At 34.7% G+C, this 24,224-nt stretch overlaps 1 protein-coding gene across 1 annotated transcript in view; it reads left to right on the top strand.

The window, feature by feature from the left end:
* Positions 1 to 593: 593 nt before the first annotated feature.
* The window catches only part of LOC100499172 (uncharacterized), a gene marked incomplete at its 3' end in the record, with an annotated part of 193,488 nt that continues 169,857 nt past the window's right edge, over positions 594 to 24,224 (top strand). Inside the window, 2 exon segments of the mRNA NM_001191046.1 lie at positions 594 to 661; positions 1,239 to 1,594. Coding sequence (NP_001177975.1) covers positions 1,399 to 1,594 — 196 coding nt within the window.

The raw sequence follows: 24,224 nt of genomic DNA, 5'->3' as shown, positions 1-24,224 counted from the left end.
ATTGACTAGTCAAAAAAATCTTTTCTCCCGCTAGTCTTCTTTTATATTGTAGATTATATGCATTTATTATTTAATACACGTGTTCAGTTATTGCATCTATTCCTATCCCCTTCCTTCTTCATTACTAAATACTGGCACGAAATACTCATGTCAGTGAAACTGTACAAAGTTTAAAGGAGATAAAAATTACTTTGCAATGTTAAAGCGATTTTAGCTACAAGTAGTGATTGTTGTTGTATGTACATGCAAACGGAATCAGTTGACATAGAACAATTTTACGGGATGAGTTACATACAGTGCCGGAATTCTGAACGTAGACCGAACTGCTGTATTGTGTGCTAATGTTCCAGTGGAACACACCCAAGGGTGCCATCTAGACCGATCTTGCGCGCGAAACATCCTAATTCCTTTTTTAAATGTCTGAAAATGTCTAAGTTTCATGTGCAGGACCCTTTATATCTATAGGTGTTAACATTTGCTGTCAAACGTCATTCGCATTCCTCTATTCCTTCAGTTTTCTTTACGCGAATATATATGCGATTAGACGTTTTGCTCTTTCGTTACCGCATGTGTAAAGAAAGTGTACGTGTGGAGAGTACATCAATGTGCGTAACGGTGTGAGACGTGTTACTTGTTTTAGGGATAAAAAAAATATATGCATGTAATAACGTAATAATAAATACTTATTTGAGTATTTTTAGAAATTTGTTTTCACATTTTAAATTTGGGAATGAGCTGTAATAATTTTTTAAATTAAAAACAAACAACATTTAATAATTAATAATTGTACAATCTTATATAGTTCAAGATTATAATCTTTAAATATCGAGTACATACAGTAGCAAAGTTTGTGTTCCTAGATCAGTGAAAGAAGTGCGAATTAAAAATTACCTTTTAAATTATATGATTAAAATAGCATATTTTTTCACCAACTTCTTTCAAAACTTATTCTTTATATACTATAATTATTATTACTATAACTTTATTACTATAACTCAGGGTTGCTAATTCCAATATAATTAACCTAATTTTTATTAAAGAAAACGAGAGGATTAAATAGAAAAATTAAATTGATGAACATTTTACTTAAAAAACTTTTAAATATAATAGTATTTATTATAAAAGAATAAAATTTTAAGATATTTAAAAACATAAAATTAAGCTTGTAATTGGAGTATCACCTTGGTTTATAGTATTGTACATATTAATTTCATTAATTTTTTCATATTCTGTAAAAGTGAACAATTTCAATAAAATAAAGGAGAGTAAGTGATTGATTGATATTATCTGGGATTGCATTAAATCAATTTTCACTCAAACACCTATGAGGGTCATATTAAATGTGAGTGAAAATTTTAAAACAACGGAGATTAATTTGCAAAAAAAACGACTTTTGAGATGAGTATGCCAACAAAAGGAAAACACCATCATCCTAATCATCACCACCAGCAGCCACATAATTCACATATTCAGACACACATTATAGGCCTGAATATCAGTCAAGCAACAGTACCATCAGTGTCACATACAGCTCATGCTCAACATTATAATCCTGCAGTTTTAAATAATACATCTAGATTTGTTTCACATCCTGGTATGTTGTGAAGTATTTCTATTTTTATATGTTAAGTTCATATATTTGAAATATGTTCAAATTGATAAAAAAACAAGTTCTTTTATTATATTTTAAAATAAATACATGTACAATGGCCAATGTTAGACATAAGACAGATAATGACAGATGCAATCTACTTATGTCATATAATAGCCAAAATCACATGTTTTTTTACACAAACTTGTACAAGTAACAAATGATTATCAATCCCTAAAGTTATGATATCATATTTAAGAATAAGAAACATTAATAACAAATTTGCACGTGTAAGCTGCAGATTCTAACCTAAAATAACTGTCCAAGCAGAAGCAACATGTCATACTGGGGAGCTTTCAAGAAAGAGTGATTAAAACACCTCTAGAAAATTAGACAACGATAAAATAGTTGTTGATATGAATTATATGAGCGCAATCTGACAAGTCATATCCTAAACAAAAGAATGATTGCAATAAATTATCAAGTATATCAAAATGCATATTGAATTCATATGTTCCTTGCCAATTAATTGTATGCATTTAGAGATTAATAGGTTTTTCCTAAGCTGTAAAAACTAGAACTCTCTTGTGAAGTTTTGAATAACAATGTAATTAGTTGTGTTCTAAAGAATATCGAATTGGGTAAAAACATCGAGAGTGTGTGACGCACCTGCGCAGTTACATTTTGAGCCTGGCTCTACAAAACCTTAAAATATCAGGTTCTAACTAAATATACTGCACTGTGATTGGCGGTTCCTAATCACACAAGATCTTTACATTTATGAATTTCTAACCTTAAACAGTAAAATTTGAGAATGGATGACAAGAACACGCAAAACATCTCCAAAGTAACTAGTATCTGAAGAAATAAAATAGCTATAACATGGATTTTGCTCGTAATCATTTTTTACTTCCTCCTAGAGGAAGCTTTATAATAGTAAAATTTTCAGTTCAACTAAAACTTTATAGAAACGTATTTGGAGATTTTTGGAGTTCGAATCATATGTCTTAGAAAATGTGTGTGTGGGTGGCTGTGTGTGTGTGTATACCATCATAATTCTGGGAGTACATGACCGATTATAATAAAATTTGACATACATTAAATATTTTCTAATTCTGGATTCAGGGAAATTTTTTTTTATGATTTTGACCATTTTATGGTTATTTCATGACCATTTTTCGATTTTTGAAAAAAGATATTTACTTTTTTTTTTAATGATATGATTTATACAATAAATTTAGCAATGGTGTTTCTAAAAGAGCATTTAATTGCTTCTTCTTGCAAGATTTTTAAGATTGATTGATTCGTTCAATTGTTATAATTAAAACGGCGATTTTAAAAAAATATATATATCGCTAAAACTAAATTGTAAAACGTTTTGCAAAAATTTATTACAACGAACAACAATAATACCTATTTGCTGTAAAAGTTTTAAGCTATTTTGGCGACTAGTTTTTGAGCTAAAAATCGAAAACCAAAAATAATGGGTTTTCTATGTTGTATGGTTAGGGGGGTAAAAAGATTTTAGGTTGAGATTTTGGGAAAAGGTAGATCTTTTGCTTACCTTGGCTAATTTCTTTTTGCAGCTTATGAAACCAATTAGTTCAAAAGATATTAATATTTGAATTCTTTGTCTATCACCCTGTATACCCTGAATAACTAAAAATTACTTTTTTTTGTTAAACCTTATAACTCGCAAACTGAAGTTCAGAATGTTTTGAGAAAATTCATGGTTTTATGAGGTTATGAGGATCTTATAGCATTTAAAATATTAAGGTAGTAGTACCCTTACTGTGGTAGTCAAAACAAGTCCACTTTTTATATTTTGTTTATTTGCGGGATACACATAATAATAGAAGTTGCATAAATTAAGTTACATTAAATAATGATATAACATTCTCATCAAACAATTTTATTTACCGTAATTATCAATAAAAAGTTTCAGGCAGAAGCTGATTTGATTCATTTTTTTGAGGTTAAGTGTACATTTTTGAACTTTTATTTGTTTATAACTACGCTCACACTTTTCAAGTTTAGATTTTTGAGGTATCAACTTATTCGTTACATGTTTATCTACTAATTTGCAAAGTTTGGGTGAATTCTGAACATTCAGTTTTGTGAAATCAAGCAATTACTCGAAAAGTGTAGATTTTCGTAAATTGAAAAATTTATAACCTTTTTCCCAGGCTCCAAACCTTTAACAAATTTTAATTGAGTCTTAGTTAAAGTAGAATCTACCTGTACTCAAAATTTCATCAATTTCTGAACCGTTAATCCGGTAGTACTACCTTAAACTAGATTTATTTTGCATACATTTGTTTGTTAGTTACCCTGAATTTACAATCTTTGCATACAAGAGTAGCTAGAGCAGAATAATAGCAAAAACACTGGTTTTTAACTGGGTTATCGATGAACATGCCCGAATTGACGAAGGTAACATATTCCATAGCCTGCACAATCTGGCCAGTGGACTAAAAAAGCTGTGGTTAGATGTACTTGAATACTCTGACAGAACTCGAGGAATTCCAATAGCCTATGGAACCGAGCGCATGTTAAAGAGGTTTAACAGGCCAGGGCAGTCAACAAGGGCATTAATAATCTTAAAGATAAAGGTACAGTTTTGTAAGCGATACACCTCTGCGATTTTTAGTAAGTTATATCTTATCATGCCAGGCTCGTAGTTATGGTCCACCCAGTCCATTGGCTTTCTATCTTTGAATGAGACATACTGTACAACCTTGTGAAGGACGGATTCTAAAATTAATTTGTTCGACTAGGGTGACCATATCACAGAGCCGTAGCATAAGATTGGAGCAACAAGTGACTTTCATAAGTAGATAATCGAATCGACATTGCTGAATTCTGTAGTTGCTCTTCTAACAAATCCCCATACTCTTAACGCGTTGGATGATACATATTTAGTGTGATTCGAGAAAGAGAGTGATGAGTCCATTACAATTCTCAAATCAGACATCGAACTAACTCTATCCAGGATCCGACCGTCCACCAAGTAATCGAAGACCAATGGACGACCATGTTTGTTGAATGAAAGAATGTGGCATCACCAAGATTTATGGTCAATCCATTCATCCTCGACAACTCCATAACCCGGCCAAGATCATTCTGGAGCTTAGAAGAATCTATAGAGCATGCAGTTTTCGAATACAATTTAACGTCGTCCGCAAATATTAGAAATTTCGATGTTCTTATAGCGCTCGTAATATAATTTATGAAATAAATGAACAAAATCGGGCCAAGGTGAGAACCCTGGGGTACCCCGGAAAAAACTCGCATCAAACTAGACCTTGCGCCACCGATTCTCACTGACTGCGTTTTGTTTGTTAAATAAGATTTCAGTTACTTATGCAGATTGTCTCTAATACCAGCATTCCAGAGCTTCTGAAGCAGTCTCTTATGATCCACAGAGTCGAAAGCCTTTCTGACATCAAGGTACAGTGAGTCAACTTGGTAATGATCCTTAAATGCGGTGTGTATGTACTCAGTGAACAAGATAAGTTTTGTGACAGTGGAACAGCTACTCCGGAACTTGTGCTGCTAATTCACGAGTCTCCAGGACAAAAAATCCGCAATATGTTTTGAAACTATAGAGTCTAAGAGTTTTGGTAATGCACTAATAATAGATATAGGGCGATAATTCCCCACCTCATGTCTGACCCTATTTTCAAAAATAGGGCAGACAAAGGAGTGTTTCTATGTTACAGAGAGATAACCAGAGGCTAGAAACTTCTTGAAGAGTGCCAGGAGGGGCTCCACTAGGGATTACTTGACAGTTATATTTTGGAAATTTCAATACTTTTGCAAAATAAAAAAACATTATACCTTTCAGAAGATTTTTTTGTCAGAGATTTCACAATTTCTATAACCCCTGTTAAAAAAAGTCAATAGCGATTGATTAAATTATTAATTGAATTCTAAGCTATGTCTGAATCACATTTATTGCATAAGAACTCGTTTAAAAACAATTGAATCGATAGAAATTGATAAAATTTTATACAAAGGACTAGTAAAGTTGATAGAAACCAATGTTTGGTATTAATGATCGATTTTAATTGTTGTGTTTTGTATAAAAATCTATTGACTTCCATTGATTCTAATCCATTTTAATCAAGTCCTTATACAAAAAATGGGATTCAGAATTAGCATAGAATTCGTTAATAATTTAATTGATATTTATTAACTATTTTTAGCAGGGAAGGCTAGGTGTACACACTTGATGTAAATACATCAATACATATAAACATCACTTGTAACCTGAAAGAATAATTATTCTTCAACTCAATAATTTATTAGACTTTGAATTTTAAAGTGAATAACGCTCTGTGAGTCAATAACCATATTCCATAAAAGTATACTCTACTGAAAAATCTCAGGTGAGATCTCAGGTGAGATCTAACCTGAGATCTCTGGCTAAAATCTCACCTAAGATTCTGCCCTACCGATTGCTAAAATTTCTCAAATAACTATTATTCAGTTTGTTATAATTAAAAGTTACCTTCTAGGTGGTAAAAACTCCCCAAATTCTCTTCAAAAAAGTAATGCCGGAAAATGGAAGCTAAAAAAGGATTGTTTAATTCTGATGTCTATACTCACAATGAGTAGTTGTTTTAATGGTGCTAATTTGAAAATTCCAACCTTAAAATGTAGCGCGCGCGGAGCGCGTTTAAATGCACCTAGTAAGTTCAAGAAACAATGTTTCGAGTTGCTACAGCCAGTTTTCCGATTTTTAAAACCTTAACTGTCACAGACGCACACGTCTGCAACGCGAGCAGCGAAGTCGATTCAGCGATAAGAGTCCGCCGAGCCGTACTACGATGCATCGTAGACGTTAGCTCAGTGGTTAGAGCTCCCGCTTGTTAATCTCGGGGTCCGCGGTTCAAGCCCGCGTCTATTCTTTTTCGCTTTCCGACTCGTCTCCTCTCCGTCCGTTACTAACCCATGAGATTCTCACCTAATCAAGGGGCGCGACAGCGCCACTTTGGCAAGAAAAACGATTTGTCGACGGTGCGACCCTATTTACTTTAAAATTAGGTGTTCCTAACCTTAAAAAAATCGCGATTGCATTTAAATTATTAATATTGCGCGTATGCGCAATCTGTTGATATCTACTTGAATATATTATTCTAATCTTTATATCCTAATCTTCATCGGTATATTTCATTTCGTTCAGCGTTTCCATTCACTCCCGATATTTTTCGTCTCCTCCGGTCACGTGACTTCCGGTGAATATATTAGGTATTCTAAACCAGTGGTTACAGTAGTTAATCTACTTTACCGACATTCGTCTGCTACTCGGCGACACGCAATTATAATATGCATATATTGCTATACGATTATATGCGCGATGCTATCAATGTCTAAACCAATAGTAGCTTGTTGTCTATCGAATAGATCAAGATTTAATGCAGTACAATAACCATATTCCATAAAAGTATACTAATATGCTTTGTAAAAGATGTGAAATCTCCCCAAAAAACTTTTTTCAAAAGTGAAAATCTTGGCAAGAATAAGACTAATAAACGTAGTGAAATCTCTAAATATAAAAATGTCAAGTAAATGTTTTTTTTTGCTATACGCATTAAGATATAAAATTAAAGTTTAAATTATGTTTTTGCAAAAAATGATATTAGGTGATATTATTATGATGATAGGCCCTACTGTTCCCAATCATAGATTACTGTTCACTGGTTTATTGCAATTTGATACAAGAACTTGACACTAAACTACTAGTTATTGTACAATACATTGTACAGCAAATAAAAACCAATCTAATATAATCTAATCTTTCTCTCTATTTATTTCTTGCGTGCGGACGTACTTTCTCAATCAGGCAGTAACGTGCTCTTGAGTCCAGAGCCAGCCTCCACGCTGTGACACACCCGATGCTTCTCACGTCGCATATTCTTCTAATACACAGCTCCGAAATTCACACCTCCGAAATTCACACCATATTATTTACAACTTTACAAAATAAATTTTTATTAATAAACGTTCAATTGTACATAATGCTATCTAGAACTCTAGAAAAAAAAGAATATATTTTGTTAACTTACTTTTTCACTTACCTTATTTTGCAACTAATTTATTATTATTATTGTAGGAATATTACGGGGTGATTGCATAAATGAGCTTTGGGTATATTTAATAACTATCAAATATATTTTAAAACTATCAGATACATCGTCGCTATGGTCTTCTCTAGTCAGTCTACATCTACACTCTCCGGCGTCTCGCTTAAATCTGTCGCTCTCGGGGCTGCTGATCAGCGCCACGGCTATACCTGCCCCTTCCACTCACCCTCATTCACCCTCTCTCGTACGTCACTCGCTCTCAGGTCTCAGCTGGCCCCCGCATTTTGCACACGTGTCAACCATACTCTCAGACTCTCTCGCTCAACCGTCTTTCGCGTTCATAAACCTATAAAAAAGGGTCGCTCGGTTCTCGCTCATAACCTCTGTCTCGGAGCGCTCCGTTTATGGTTTAATCCGTCGCTCGCTCTTATCCTCACGCTTCACATCTCTCTCTCTCTCTCTCTCTCTCTCTCTCTCTCTCTCTCTCTCTCTCTCTCTGCACACGCACCTATCACCTCCACATTATTATTAATATTAATTCATCAGAAAAAATTTACAAGGCATGTATCATACCTGAAAATTCTGCAGACGTAAACGAAGTTGACCGTTAGCAGGCCTGTTACAACAAAAAATCTATAATATGAAACTTAAAATTAAAACTTAACTTATTTAAACTATTTATGTACACAATTGCATTTGTCGCTGAAAAATTTTTACTTGTTGTTTTTAACAACGTCACAATTTTTTTTTAATTTTCTTATTTATTATTATTCTTATTATTAATATATGTATATTTTTTTTAACAATTGGATCTTATCCATTCTATGATTTTGCTCTTTTAAGAGTATTGATCTATATTCAATACTTTCAGTTGATTAGGAAGCGCATTATAAATAGTAATTGCTTTCATATAGCTATTTTTATTGCTAATTCTCTTGTTTGTCTTAGGTATAATAATATTTCTGTTTCTAGTCTTGTATCTTTTGTATCTGTCTGATGCTAAGTATTTCTCTTTGAGATCATGATAATGCAGCTTCAAAAATTCGAGAGAAAAAAGTTGTACTATATTTAAAGGATTGTCATGTGATCGAAAATTATTTTTATAATTTTATTTTGTAGCTTTTTAACTTGGTCTCGACTCTTTCTATATGCTCCGCCCCAAGCAATGATACCATAGCTAACGATGCTATGGAAAAAAGCATAATAAATCATTCTGGGAGTTTCTGTAGGCATGGATTTTAAAATTTTATAAAAAATATATATACTAGGTATTTTGTTTTCCTGATTATATGTTTCATGTGATTGTCCCAGCTTAGATTGCTATCAAAAACAATTCCTACATATTTAAAATTGTCTACCCTAGTTATATTTTTATCTAGAATTTTAACGCTTACTTGAGCTGGCACACTTCCAATACTGCTCATACAAAAGCCATACAAATAGTTTTTTCTACATTTAATGACAGTTTATTTAATGCCTGCCACTCCGATATCTCACTTAGAAAATTGTTCATGGTAATTTGGGCTTCTATCGAATCATTACCAGTGGCGATAATAGCAGTATCATCTGCATACGAAATTATGGCCTCGGGGGGGGGGGGGGGGGGGAAATGTCCTTGAAGATATCATTTATGTACAGGATAAAAAGTAGCGGTCCTAAGATCGTTCCTTGTGGAACGCCTGTGTTAACCACAGAGCTATCGCTTTGAATACCGTCTATTTTGACTACTTGGTATCTGTCACTTAGATAGCTGGCAAGGAGATCCAACGCTTGACCCCTGATTCCAATGCAATAAAGTTTTGCCAGTAGTATGCTATGGTCAACAGTATCCAAAGCTTTCGCCAGGTCTAGGACAGTTATAATCGTAGGCTTACTCTTATCAACATTATTATATAGTGCATTAGTTATGTAGTTTAGTGCATCTTTCGTACCAATTTTTCTCATAAAACCAAATTGTTGCTTGGAGATTATATTGCTCTGTTCTACAAAATTATGAATCCTATTATATATAATTCGCTCAAAAATCTTTGCAATATTGGGGATATGAGAGGGATACGTCGATAATTCGTGATGTTATGTTTCTCTCCTGATTCATAGACTGGCGCTACTTCGGCTCTTTTTAAAGAATTTGGGCATATCGTTTTCTTTAATGCACTTATTGGAAATATGGGTTAGAGGACCTGCAATGTGGTTACATAGCAGTTTCAAAGTCTGCATTTATCTTATCACTTCTCCATTTTTCAATTTCAGTGTATTGATTATACTTATTATTTCTACAGTACTTGTTGGCTTTAAAAAATAGAAAAATGATTTAGCAGCGAGCTTAAGTTCAGTGTTCACTGGTTTGACAATATTAGCACTTTTATTTCTACCTACATCACAAAAGAAAGTATCTATATTTTGTGCTATTTGGAATTTATCGGTAATTTTTTGATTATTTGTTTTTATGTAATTTATGGCATCATTGCATTTTTTAACTTTTCCGATTTTTATATTTATTATTTTCCAAAGTTTTTTTGGGTAATTAGAATTGTTATAAACAAGATTTAATTCATATTTTACTTTAGCGTCGGTAATTACCTTATCCAAAATTTTAGCATTAGCTTTATATTGTGTTTTTAGTTGATCGTTCTGCACCATAAATTATATAAAAACTATTTGGTTTCACACGACCTCACTGTTGCATCAGTTATCGTTTTTCCTACCAGTGTGTTTTTTAACCTTTTTTTTTGTTTTTGCCAATTCTACGCATAGATTGATCTCGTTTGTAACGGTCCTGGCATGTGTGCACTGCGAGCGACGCGCGCAGAAAAACTATCGCGACTAGGAAGTACATCAAAAAAGTGATCAGCGTCGAACCAATCAGCGAGCAGCATCAGCGGCGGACTGAAAGGGGAAGCGCGCAGCAGTAGCTCGGCGCAGTAGCGCCTCACTGGATAAAAGGTGCCACATCCAGCTCCTCCGAGCTCGAACGGAACAGAGCAATACGCTCCCTCTCCGAATAGAGTTCGGTCAGAGCAATCTTTTTTGGGCGCGAGTTAAAACGCTGGCATTAAGTCCAGTCTCTTACTCTTGCGAATAAAATTAAATTAAAATTCTAACTGATAACGTAGAAAACAATAAATTATATTAAATATAAATGTGTATATATATATATATATTAATTATTATAAATTAAGTCCTCTGAAGGTCAACTATACAAAACTTTTTGTCAAACGGAACATTCTAGAGACACTACGTCTCTGGAGAAAGTTCCAGTTAAGACGAGTATCTCAAACAGGAATACGTATGTTTGAGTGAAAAATTTGTTTAAATTAATGCAAACATAAATTTCTTTTCAGGTATAATAGCCTTGGCTACAATACCTTAGTTAAGGACGAAATACTTAGACAACGCTGCTCATCTTTACCTTCTTGTAATACATAATAATCTTAAAGGCAATAAGTCCTTTAAGAATCACTTGTATTATAAAACTTTTATTACATTAGAATGTTTCAAGGACACTACGTCTTTCAGAAAATTTTAGATAAGGAGAGTAATTTAAATAGTAATACATCTGTTTAAGTAAAAGATTTAAAATACAATTCAAACATAAAATTTCTTTTTAGCTATATTAGTCTTGGCTACAATACGTTAGCCGCAAGTACGAAATACTAATATTATACAAATTGAATTTCATATTCAGAAGAGATTCAAACACCATGACATTCCAGACCATTAAAAAATATATATATTCAAATAGAGCTCAGTCGGAGCGTTTCACGTTCAACAATTTATCTACAACCAAATTTGGATCATTCATCGATATAATTTTCTCCCAGTTTCTAAAATTTGCAGAATTTGTTAATTTTTTGTAGTTTAATAAAACGTATGGTTTTATAGTTACTTCCTTCAGTTTTTTTACTGCAATGATGATCGGGTAATGGTCCGCTATATCATTGTGAAAAATGTAAGCGTATTTTTAAATTTCCCGCTATGTCAGTCGTGTAATGAGACGATGATAGGGGCGCTAGTGCAGCGCGAGGGCATGAGCCCCTCGCGACCCGCGCAAGAGAGGGGACGAACAGACAGAGACGAGAGTTCGCGACGGCAAGTCGCACTTTTTTTACAAAAAAAAACCTTTGTTCTCAAGATTTATTTGCCCTTCGATTATTCCATCCTCGGTGACCCGTACCCATTTTCAACAATCATGCCTAAGCTTGTATGTGTCTGTGTTTATGTTATAAGACTAATAGTCGAGGAAATTAAGCAATGGACTGTCGATTTTTTGAGCAGTACAACGAATAATATGCATTTTAAAATTGCATTCCGAGGAGACTAGGAGCTACTCAGGAGTTTTTTGGGTCGCTGAACACGAATATGACATCGGCAACAACCTCCGAGGTACCTGGTGCCCAGGGTAGACCGCATGAACATCGTCTCCGAGAGTTTTACGGGAAATTGTAACATAGCGACTCGAAACTCGTTAATCGGGGGTTTTTGGGGTCGCTGAACACGAATATGGCATCGGCAACGGCCTTCAAGGTACCTGGTGCCCAGGGTTGACAGTACGAACGTCGTCTCCGAGAGTTTCACGGGAAATTAACTACATATTTGGTCGAAAATCATTACTCGGGGGTTTTCAAGGTCGTTGAACACGAATATAACAACGGCAAGGTCCGTCTGGACACCAGGTACCTCGGGGAGTGTTGCTGTCACGATATTCGTGTTCTGCGACCTCGAAAACCCCCGAGTAACGATTCTCATACTTGATTAAATCAACTTTTTTTACTCAAACTCACTATATATACTGAATATACGATATTCTGCACAACACTCAGACTAAATTTTCAAAATATCCTTATATTACACATAATTGCTCATACTTGCTTGAACTACCTTTTTTTACTTAAACTCTACACCATGCCTAGACTAAATTTTGAGAATTTTTTTACCCTACTTCCTTTTATCTTTTGTCTGACTAAACCTTCTCTTTCTTATGTCTTCGTGAATCCTGTTACTTTCTTATCACTCCTTTTTTTTAAAAGCACACACATCATCACAATATATTATTGCACAGCCCGTATCCTGTAAGCCTGTGAACGGTAGAGGCTTGTCTTTGTCAACCACTACTTTGTCATGTCGCACACAAAATTTGTACTGCCCTGCTATGGCTGACAGCAGCAAGTCACTTATATTGCTTTTATCACCGTATATACATATGTGTGCGCGTGTATATATATATATATATATATATATATATATATATATATATAGCAAATTATAATAATCATAAATAACAATCATTATTGCATTGAAAAATTAATAATAATACTAATAAAAATTAAAATAATAACAATATTTTAATCATAATTTTATCCGTAAACAAATTTTTATACAATTTTTGACTATAATGAAATATCAATGACATTATGCTTTGCAATAAAATGCAGCAAAATCATTAATATATACAAGATAAATAATAATTTTAATAAATTAAAAATCATATACTTTACTAGTCAAATGGCTGATAGAAAAATCCATCTGCTACAAACATCATAAACATTGAAGAACCTGAAACAATAAAATAAATTCCACAAAGTAAATGTTTAATAGAAAAAGTTTTAAACAATAATTTTTGTTTTTATTTATAATAAATCACTTATCCAATAATTCCATTGAAGTACTTTATTGAAGGCAGGATACGCATACATGGAACACTTGTGCAATTCAACAAATTATATACATACACGCACATATATCACTAATAATTAGAGAAAAATAATAACTATCAAACAATATTATTATGCACCAACAATATATGCAATACAATTTACAATTTTAAATTGAAAAGTCAAAACAAACTAAAATCTAATACTAACTAAATATGGAGTATGGAGTGTGAACTTCAATATTAAAATTGAACAAACGGTCCGAATCATAAACTACATAAATGTAACTATAGAATAACACCATTAGTAATCAAAGGCAACTTCACTATAAAATTAATTATTTGCTAAAATACATTATGTTATACTTTCACGCACATAATGGTATAATTTGCTCTATAAATATAAATCATATTCAACCGTAGTAACAGAATTAAAAACTATTTAGATAAGAACATATCTATTTCAGAGAGAGCACACCGTGGTGCTGTCATCGTTCAGCAAGTCCCAAACTGTAGGCCTTAACAACACGACATAAACCGTCATAAGTATCATACAATATATCGTAGATGGCGGGACTGTCGTACGTTACAGTGTCGAACTGCCTGAAGATTAGGCCCGTTACACGCAAAAAGGAACAGAAACAAATAAATACTGACCCACCATGTTAAATAAGTATTATCCCGTAGTGCAGCATTTATCGGGAATAGATTAGTCTGTTTCCTTAGCTGGAATAATGCTTTTGCGAAAAAAGTCCCGTTGATTATTATTTTCTACTCGTATTCTTAACTTATAAATTTTGTATATTATTATCATTACGATCCCTAAAATCAAGGGGCGCGACAGCGCCGCACTGGCAAGAAAAAGTACGAAGTACGATTTGTCGGCGGCGCAACCCTATATACTTTGAAATTGGGTTTTCTTAACCTTGAAAAAAATCTCGAGAGCATTTAAATTATTACTACTGCGCGTATGCGCAGTCTGTTGGTATCTACTTGAATATATTAACCTAATCTTTCATGATTAAAAAGATTCATCCAAAAATATTAAGTTATTAACTTAATATTGCAAGTGGAAAATTTGCTCGGTATATTTCTTTTCGTTCAGAGCTTCCATCCTTTCCCGATTTTGTTCGTCTCCTCCGGTCACGTGACTTCCGGTGAGTATTATATTAGGTATTATACACCAGTGGTTAAAGTGGTTCATCTACTTTACCGACGTTCGTCTGCTACTCGGCGACACACGCGATTATATGCATATAATAATGCTATACGGTTATATGCGCGATGCGATCAATGTCTAAAGCAATAGTAGCTTATTGTCTATCGAATAGATCAAGATTTCATGAAGTGCAATAGCAAGGAGGATATGCTTTGTAAAAGATGTGGAATCTCCCAAAAAAACTTTTTTCAAAAGTGAAAACCTTGGCAAGAAAAAGACTAATAAACGTAGTAAAATCTCTAAATATTGAAAAACTTGAAAAAAGTTTTTTTGTATTTTATACATAAATCAGTGGTCATTAAAATTCAACATTATTTTTTGCTGCAGCAGATCAATAAAAGTATTCGAATGAAACTGAACAGTAGTTTTATTTAGATTATGAAATTGACGAATCTGAAAAATTGATCTGTTTCATAAGAATACGAATTTCTTCTATAAAGCATGGTCAGTATATTGAAAATACCATCCGATAACACAACCGGTAATTAGAACAGGAAAAAAAGACGATGTTTCCTCTCATCGTCAAGTCTTACCCCATTACAGTTGAATGAATTTATCAACAATATTTGAATATCTACATACTTTGTATGTGTATGTGTGTCTATGTGTGTGTTCTTCAGCGAACCTTTAAATATCGGCGAGCATTATTGACATCTACAGGTACTTGCACTTTTGACCTTACAAAATGGCTTTGAAGTCAGCAAAGCATAATCACATTTTAAGTCAATTATTCTCTTAATGTTTATTACAATAACAAAATGATAATTCTACGAAAAAATTGAAAGGAAAACAATCTTAGGCTGATACTTCTTATTTGACCTTCTCAAGGTCACTAAGGCAAACTTGAAATGTCATTTCCGACGTAATTTTTTCCGCTGTTCCGTATTCCGAGGTCAAAAATAGGGGTTCCCGTTAAAAAAATACAATGACCTTCAAATGACCTTGAAAATCGAGTTCAAGGTCACAGGTGTTGGTGTCATTAGATGGCCCCCTTTACCCCCTTCAACTTTTGTTAAGGTCATTTTTCGTTAAAATTAGTTTTTCTATGGTTTTTTGTCGTGGTCGGATTAAAATGAAACTCCTTGTATATTATATAACAACGAACTTTTGTTTTTAAATGTCCTTTGCGCCGTTTTTCATGACGGTTCTGACGTCAAAGGAGAGTATATAGTGGACTGCGCATGCGCCTGCCGCTGAATAAGCCAAATTTTACCGCGCAAGTAAGAATAGTATAATTTTCTTTTAGAAAAAATTAATAAATATATTTTTTACCATTGAATAATTTGTCATTTTTAACAATAACCATAATTTAGTATAATTTGATGTCATAAAATTATATGAAATTATTGGTAATTTTTATACAATAAAATAAAAAAAGCAAAAAAAAATCAACGCGCCTAAAGTACATGGAATTGATATAATGTGCTTCTGACAATACCCCTTGGGTGGTGTGGAAAACTGTTTATTGCTGGTTATATTTTCACCGTTTATAAGTATACTTCTTTTTATAAGACTATCTCCAACAGGGTGGAAAACTGTCTATTATTGTTTCACTGAATGATTATATATAATAATGATTGTTTCTAATAAGTCATTAAATTCTTTAAACTCACTTTTTTTTTGTTCATCTATTACCGCCGCAGCCTTTCGGCCCAGCTGGCGAGGACCTTCCACCACCTCTGTGTGGAAGTAGTTCCCAATCCTATACCTTTTTTATTCCTCAACTTCTGCCCTGCACGAGGTCCTATCCTACATCTCCCTTTCAAATTCCGTCCTGCCTTATAACCTTCCTGGAAGACATTTCCGGTGAGGACATATTGCAGACTCGCACCGAGTTGGTTAAGCCAACCCTCTCTGTCCTTGAGAGGGCATCGGGTCCGTCTTTCAGTGTAAAACTCTCCGGAGAAGGTCCATATCTCAGGAGCCAGCTCCCCGACGGTAAGGCTGCCGTTCCCTGCTTAGTGCATCTGATCGGTTTACTTACTTTATCGACCATTCTACTATAGTCCCTACCACTGCTTCGCGTAAGGCAAGGGAAAACTCGAAAGTCCACTGAAGGGAAATTTCGGGAAAAAACCCGCCTTGAAACAGCCGGTGTCCAGGGTACTTTTCCCGCTGAAAACCACTCAGAAAAAATCCGAGTGACTTCACCGGGAATCGAACCCTCGATCCCTGGAACGGCGTTGTTTCTGTGCCTAGCACGCTAACCACTGAGCCAACGCCGCTCTTTAAACATGACGGTCTCAAGCCCGATAACGCAAAGAGCAGTCTCTAAATACGCTAATTAAAATACATTTTAAACTTTAAATATAGAACTAACAATACATTTTGAGTAAGTTAATCATAACAAATTTGTGTTATTTCTGTGGGGGGGGGGTAGGTGGAGGGGCGTGGGTGCTGTGGGGGCGGTGGGGGGAGTATAGCCAAAATAACTATATAATACAGGAAGATATATATTGGAAATGATCGCTATTCAATATTAATAAAACCATGAACCTTTCTGTATAATATTTATATAGTACACTGAGAAAACTACATATTAAAATTTACAACATATGGAGGAAAAATTACTATATTATATCGTAACGGAGGTCATACTTGTTCTGTATTAAATTTTACTACCTCATATAGTAATTTTTATATTGGAATGAAATTCTTAAAAATTTAATTTTTGCTTCCTTCCTAGGGAAGCCTTGTAATAGTAATTTTTGGAGTTTGTTTAAAAACACATGGGAAGTGTGTTTTGATGCATTTTTATTCGAAAAATGGCGTTTTTTGCAAATGTCCGTACGGATGTATGTGTGCGTGTTCGTTCGTATGCGCCTGTATCTCAGCTTCTACTCAGTGGATTTCAACCCACCAAGTCTCATTTTCCTTGTTTTTACTAGTATACATAGTGAGAAAAAAGTCCGTTTTTACATATTGTGGACGCGTTTTTTTTTTATATTAGCGATTTAGTTTTGAGATTTCAGTTTTTTCTAATAAAGTTATTGGAAAAGTTTATAAAAGTAAATCGCTTGATATGTACCTGAAAAAGATTTAAATTACCTATCTTTTTACTGTGGAAATTTTATGTTATCGTTCGTCGTTCTTTTATTATGCACAATAAACCGCAATTTTTTGAAATTGTTCTAACTCGAAAACTAAATGCTGAATCTTTCTAAAAAAACATGGTTATTGAAAGTTATTAGGAATATACTCCACTTTAATTTTGAGTAATTTCATGGGGCAGATCCTAAGAAAAACATCAATAACTGTAAAATGTCGTTTTTCTACGTGACACGATAACTGGTGTAAAAAAGCAATAAAGTTCAAATTTTGGATTTAGTCAGCATTACATAGCACCTTAATCTCTTTCTTTTGGTTGTTTATGATTTTTTTCTCACCCTGTATACTTTGCATAATTAAAAACTGCATTGCTTATATCTCAGATTCTATTTAATGGATTTTAATGTTACTTAGGCTCGTTATTGTTTCACCAATACGTTAAAAACAAGATTTTTAGTTACGCATGTGCGTTTTTTCTTAGCGATTTTTATATCACTACACTGAAAAAAAACTCAGCCATTTTAACTGAAATCGCACCAGTAATCCGTCATTGTACGAGGATTCGCCAAAATTACCATAGACTTCAGTAGTTTTAAAGAATCAGTTCGGTCGTTTTTGCTGGTGTCCCGCGTAAGCGACCAATTTTACGAGTCGCGACTCGCCAAAACTACCAGTGGCTCACCGTTGTTCTTACTGAACAGTCATTACGGTGGCAGAACGGTTAAAACTACCGAACTTTACAGCAGAAATGACTGTGTTTTTTTTTCAGTGTAGTGATTTTAGATGCGTTCCGCGAACTATCCTAACCATTATAACTTAAAAACTAAATGTTGAACTTTTCTTTCAAACATCATGAATATCAAATGTTATTATAACTATTAGAGTTCTTTTTTGTGTTTATCAAAAGAGGTTTTTTACCGATTTATTTTATAAAATAACGGAGATATAAGAATTATATTGATCCCTCAAACTAACATATCATAACATATGATTGGGACATGCTTGGTTTAGTAATATTATTATTGTGACATGTGCAAAGTAAATCGATTATATTATTATAAACGTGAGTGGATTTGAAAAGTTCTCTCGTATTGGACACAACAGCGAACCATGCGCAGAATAGTGACGCAGTTGCAACGAAAAATCTGTAATGTCGGAATTCAGGGAGTAATAATCTGCAATCGTTTTTCTATTTTTTACATAATAATAATTGAATATTTTTGATATTTGGCTACAGGGCAAATTGAAGTAGCCCCTGAGCAATTTTTTGCCATATAAGTCTATTATTGTGCTCGCTTAAAGAGTACAAGTATTCCAAAGTTGTAAATATTTCAATTTTTTATTTTGATTTTTCCTATAAAAACCAAGGCGAGGCAAATTAAAATAATAACGTGGGTGGACTGAGCAAATTCAGATCTATCCAATAGTATTATTTTTATTTATGTATATACATATTTGCGGGCTGGACTGGGGGGGGGGCTAGTCCCTATTCATGAGCAACTTACGCCTGGAGTAGGTAAAACTTAAAGACATTTCCGTATTTCAAAATACTTATAAATTTGTCGAGTCGAATCTGATAACATAACTCAAGCGTATCAGATAGGACTTAGAATAATTTCAAATATTTGTCATACTCATAAAATTCTATTCTAGATTCAATAACGCAAACGTAAAGCGTATTGATCTACAAATGTATTGTAAAGTCAAAGCGAATAGATAAATTTTTCTGTTGCCAAGTATATTTGCAATTTACGCAATATTCTCTCTAAAAAGACTATTTATTGAATATATTCATTTTTGCTATTGGAACGAAATAACTAAGTATTATTATAATATTCTCCCACTACCTGGTATCCCGGACCTCTTTTATTATATTAATGTTGTAAACATAGAATCAAATTTCTATTTATGATCAGCAAATGTGAACTACTCTTCAATAAAGGCTAAATTCATATGTGCGCACAGGACTGAGAAGAGTGGTGACTGTTTCACATCACCATTCTCATCCGATTGCAAATCATGGACAAACAATTCGATTTAAAATATCTTTTTTTTAGATATGAGTGTAAAATCAGATGAGTATAAAATGATCAAAATTGATAAAAATCTCGCATTATATTAAAGAGAAACCCATTTTGGCGTTCTCCAGTTCTCCGATTTTCCAGTTTTCCGATTTCATAATCCCCTGTTATATTAGAGAGAAATCTATTTTGGCGATCTCCGGTTCTCTGGTTCTTCGGTTCTCCAGTTTTCATAATCTCTATTATATTAGAGAGAAACCCATTTTGGCGTGCTCCGGTTCGCCGGTTCTCCAGTTTTCCGAGTTCATAATCCCTTATTATATTAAATCTCATTTGAATAATCAATTAATTAACAACCTTGTGGAATAGTATCGACTTAAGGGTAACGATTTCAGAACCGTCTCACAGATCGCCGAAGCGAACAGCGCCTCTCCATTGAAACCCATAAAGTCAATATAGGCACAACAAAGTTTTATCTTTGGAGTACCCTTTGGTACTTCAATTTTATCACTTTATTTAGGCCCTATTTCACAGAAAAACACATTCATTTTGTTTGTTATTTGTTCTACATTATCAACTTTGTTGTTACCATCATCAATTATATATTCAATGCCGTTGTTTTTCTTTGCCTTTTTGCCTAATTTGTCATTAATTAATTGCCATCATTCTCGAAGATTATTCTTACTCAACAAGAAGGCTTTTTGGTTTGTTTATACTCAACCTTGGCTTTCTTAATTATTTTGCTTAGAATCTTATTATACTTATTATATTCAATTTTGCGCTGCTCATCGTTAGGCTTTAGCTCTTTGCTACTATTCTTACTTTTACTCATTGCATTTGTAATGCAATTGTTTATGCAGATTAATTTGTCTATAGCATTATTTGGATCACTAATTTCTATGACGTCTAGCCAGTTAATTGTAGATGCGTAACTGCGTAATTTTTCGTAGTTGAATCTCTTTTCGACAACATTTTTCTTCTATTTTATCTAGTCCTTCTTAAAAAATTATACATAATGGATAATTATCTGTGAATGTGTTCGAAATTTTATAAGCCTGTATTTGTATTGTTCTAATTTCAGCAAAAACATTATCTATACATGTTCCCTTAGTAGGATTGCTTACAGTTGGTCTTGTAATACCTACAAAGTTTGGCCTGTAGGTCCTTTCTAACAAATTTTCCAAGAATTCCTAACTTATGGTATTATTGTTTATCAATGTTAAAATCTATGACTATGTGATTCTTTCCAAAGAGATTGTTTCTTAGAACATTTTTCAGATTTAATACGAAATCTGACCTAGGTATATCATGAGATCTGTATATAGCTGATATTGCAATACTTTCTTTATGAATTTTAATTGTAGTGTTGAGAACCCTCAAGTCTCCAACACCAAGGTCTCGGATGTTTCTTTTAAGTTATCTTGTATATAAACTACTACTCCGTTCGATTTATTTATTTTACTATCATTATAATATAAACTGTAACCCAGCAGTTTAAAGACCTGAGATGTCTCCAGACACCACGTTTCCGTGCATACAATTACATATGGTTTCACAGCCATGCTCTCGATCAAGCATTTCAGTTTTCCGATATTAGCTTTTAAGCTTCTTACATTGACATTTAGTATGATATTATCATTGTACCTTAGCCGATTATTTAGAGATGGTGTATCGCATAAGCTTGTTTCATTCAGATTTAGATCTTGATCCATTATGATGTTGATGTTGCACTTGCGCTTCTTCGTGACCTCGTAACTCATTTAGAGTCCGTGCTGCCTCCTATAGCTGATCTCAAGTTACTTGTAACACTGTCTACTCGTTATCGATTAGCAAAATCTACCTTACCGAAATATCTCGGTAGATAGGGTTTGATATTATAATCAGTTGATCCAATATGTAATTTTATTTTTGTCATTAAAATTTCACACATTTTACTATCTGTTGCTACGTGATCAGTACTATATTTTTTACCATATTTATCATTGCTGTATTTTCAATTTGGGCAGCATAAGGGTTTTGTCCCATCACAATTCTGTGTGAGATGACTACCTGAAAATTTCAGGCACAGTGGCGGCGTATTCACGCACTTGAATCCATTGTGACCATATCTAGCACATTTATAACATGGTTTTATATTTATTATATCGAGTACTCTACAGTTCTGGTAGCCAACTGAAATTCTGTCTTTGTTGTCTCTGACTATGTATTTCAGCAGTTATCTGCATTATCACTGTTGTGTTTTTGTTGTATTTTCTACGAGCCGAGTGTAAAACTTTACCTTTTGTAGCTATGTTAGGAAAATTTCTTGAATTTATGTCATGTTCAAGTGTAACGTTATCCGTGTTGCTAAAATCATCAATTCGTATTATTTTGATTATAGGATTTCTTAATTGGTCTTTTTCCACTTTACAAGAGCTTGATAGCTTAGTCGATAACTGTTTTTCTGCTGCCTTTACACTTTCCATATTCATGCAGTTTATCTTAACCTCATTTTCAGTGAACTGTATTTTCTTGGTTTGTATTGATTTGTCTTTTAATAGAACTTCATTACTTTTTCTTTTAGATTTGTCTGATCGTCCTTATTCTTTGTTCTGACCACTATTTTAGGTATTATTTTCGGCAATTCAATGTTTTGCTAAGACGCTGTAATATCAGCATAGGATTTCCTTGCTGCTGACAGTCGTTCTTTCTCTTTCTCTAGCATTTTCCTTAATAATGCATTTTTGTCTTTTAGTTCTTCATTCATATCTTTAAGCTAAGTATTTTGTTCTTTGTACGATTGAACAAGTGCCTCATTAGTTCTAGTATTTTCTATTTCCGTGGAATCATCATCGTTGGATTTTTTCTCTGCCAGTAGTCCTTCATACTTCTGTTGAAGTTTTTTGTGTTCCTTGTTAAGTAATATGTAGATCTTGTTGATTTTTTCAATTTCGTCCTTGTACTTTTTACACATGTCTTTTAGTTGACATACGTGGCTCGTTGGAACTAGTTGAGGTCATGTCAAAGTCCGTATGCTCATCACACACTACTAATTTCTTCCTCGTGGCGCGCCCGTGTCAATGTAACATATTACGATGATGTCAATGTAATATATTATGATGATGTCAATCGCTCGTCGTGGCGCCTTGCTCACGTCTTTCAAGGTGATAACGCCGTCGGCTTCGGCTGCTTCGGCCGATTTGCTTTAGTCGAGCCCTTAGATCGGCCTGGCTTACGCTTTCGATCTTGCTGATTCGCCGTCGGCGCGCTCGCCGTTACAATTTTCCGAGGTCGCCCGCACAGGCGGCGAGAAGGTTTCGGGGTCGCTCCGTTTACGGGTCCGCCACTTCTCTCCGCCGCCGCAGATGTCGACCAGTATTTACCGGACCGTTGCTCGTGCTCGCGCTTCCCTCCCGCCACTACGTTTGTCAGCTTGAGTTCAGGCTCGGGTTCTTACGCTTCTGGCGGGTCGCTCATCGCCTTTACCTCGCAAGCATCATCCGGTGGTCGAGACTCATCGTCGTCCTCCTTTTCGTCGTCTTTGTCATAAAAGATCTTCATTTCTTCGGCCGTTCCTAGTTTTTCCACTCTTTCTTTTTTATCGGTCAGCTCGAATGTATTCGAGCCGACTTGGACCGTAATCGTATATGAGCCTATGTACGGAAAAGCCAATTTTGCCGTGATGCATTGCGCCGCGCCGCAGACGACAATACGTGTCTACTCTTGGCGACGTCACCAACTTTGAAAGTTGGCGTTAGTCGGCGGGCATCGAAAAATGCCGCCTGGCGATCTTGCGACTCGCCGCACAGGGCCTTTGCACGCTCGGGCAGAGCTGACAGCTTGGCGAGGCAGTTTCGCCACGCTTCCACAGCCTCCTACTGTGCAGCCTCTTGATCTTCTTTCCCTCTAAAAGATGCTGGCATTTTCGGCTACCTGCTGAAATTCATCATCTCGGGCAAAACTCCCGTAGATGCATGCACTGCGGTGTTGAAGGAAAGGTACTCGTCCCGTGCTCAATGATTATCTTAAGTAAATGTGGTAATTTCTCTCTTGACAGTGCGGTTTATTCATTCCACTAAAATCGCCTGCGGGTGATGTATCGGTGAGTACGAGTGGTGGATTCCTTGCTCTGCCAAGTACTCGTTTATTGTCTTGTTTTTGAATTCGGTACCATTATCCGAGTGAAACACCTCAGGTGCATCGAATCTCAAAATTACTCTCTCCTTGAGTGCGGCAAGTGTTGTTTTGCCGTTGGCTTTGCGAAGTGGCACGCACTCTATCCATCAAGTAAACGAACCTTGGAAGATGGGTGCGTACTCGTGACCCTTAGCAGACTTCTGCAAGGGGCCCATAATATCTCCGGCTACCCATTGCCAAGGCCTTTGCACCACGCATTTTCCCATGAAACCTGGTAGCGCGCGCTGTTATACTTTACTCAGCTGACACAGATTACATAGCCACCTTAGGCTGTGTGATTGGTTATGATTTCGAATTTATAACCTTTGATGTACTGGTGAAAATTGCGTACGGCGAAAAGCACGGCCAAGCATTCTCATTTGCTGACTGTGTAATTCCTCTCTGTGGGGTGAGTACTCTGCTGGCGAATTCGAGTATTCACTCTTGTCTG

Source organism: Nasonia vitripennis (assembly GCF_009193385.2).
Source record: "Nasonia vitripennis strain AsymCx chromosome 1 unlocalized genomic scaffold, Nvit_psr_1.1 chr1_random0002, whole genome shotgun sequence".
Taxonomy (NCBI): Eukaryota; Metazoa; Arthropoda; class Insecta; order Hymenoptera; family Pteromalidae; genus Nasonia; species Nasonia vitripennis.
Note: the sequence above shows the minus strand (reverse complement) of the source record. Positions and strands in the feature narration are given on the sequence as shown.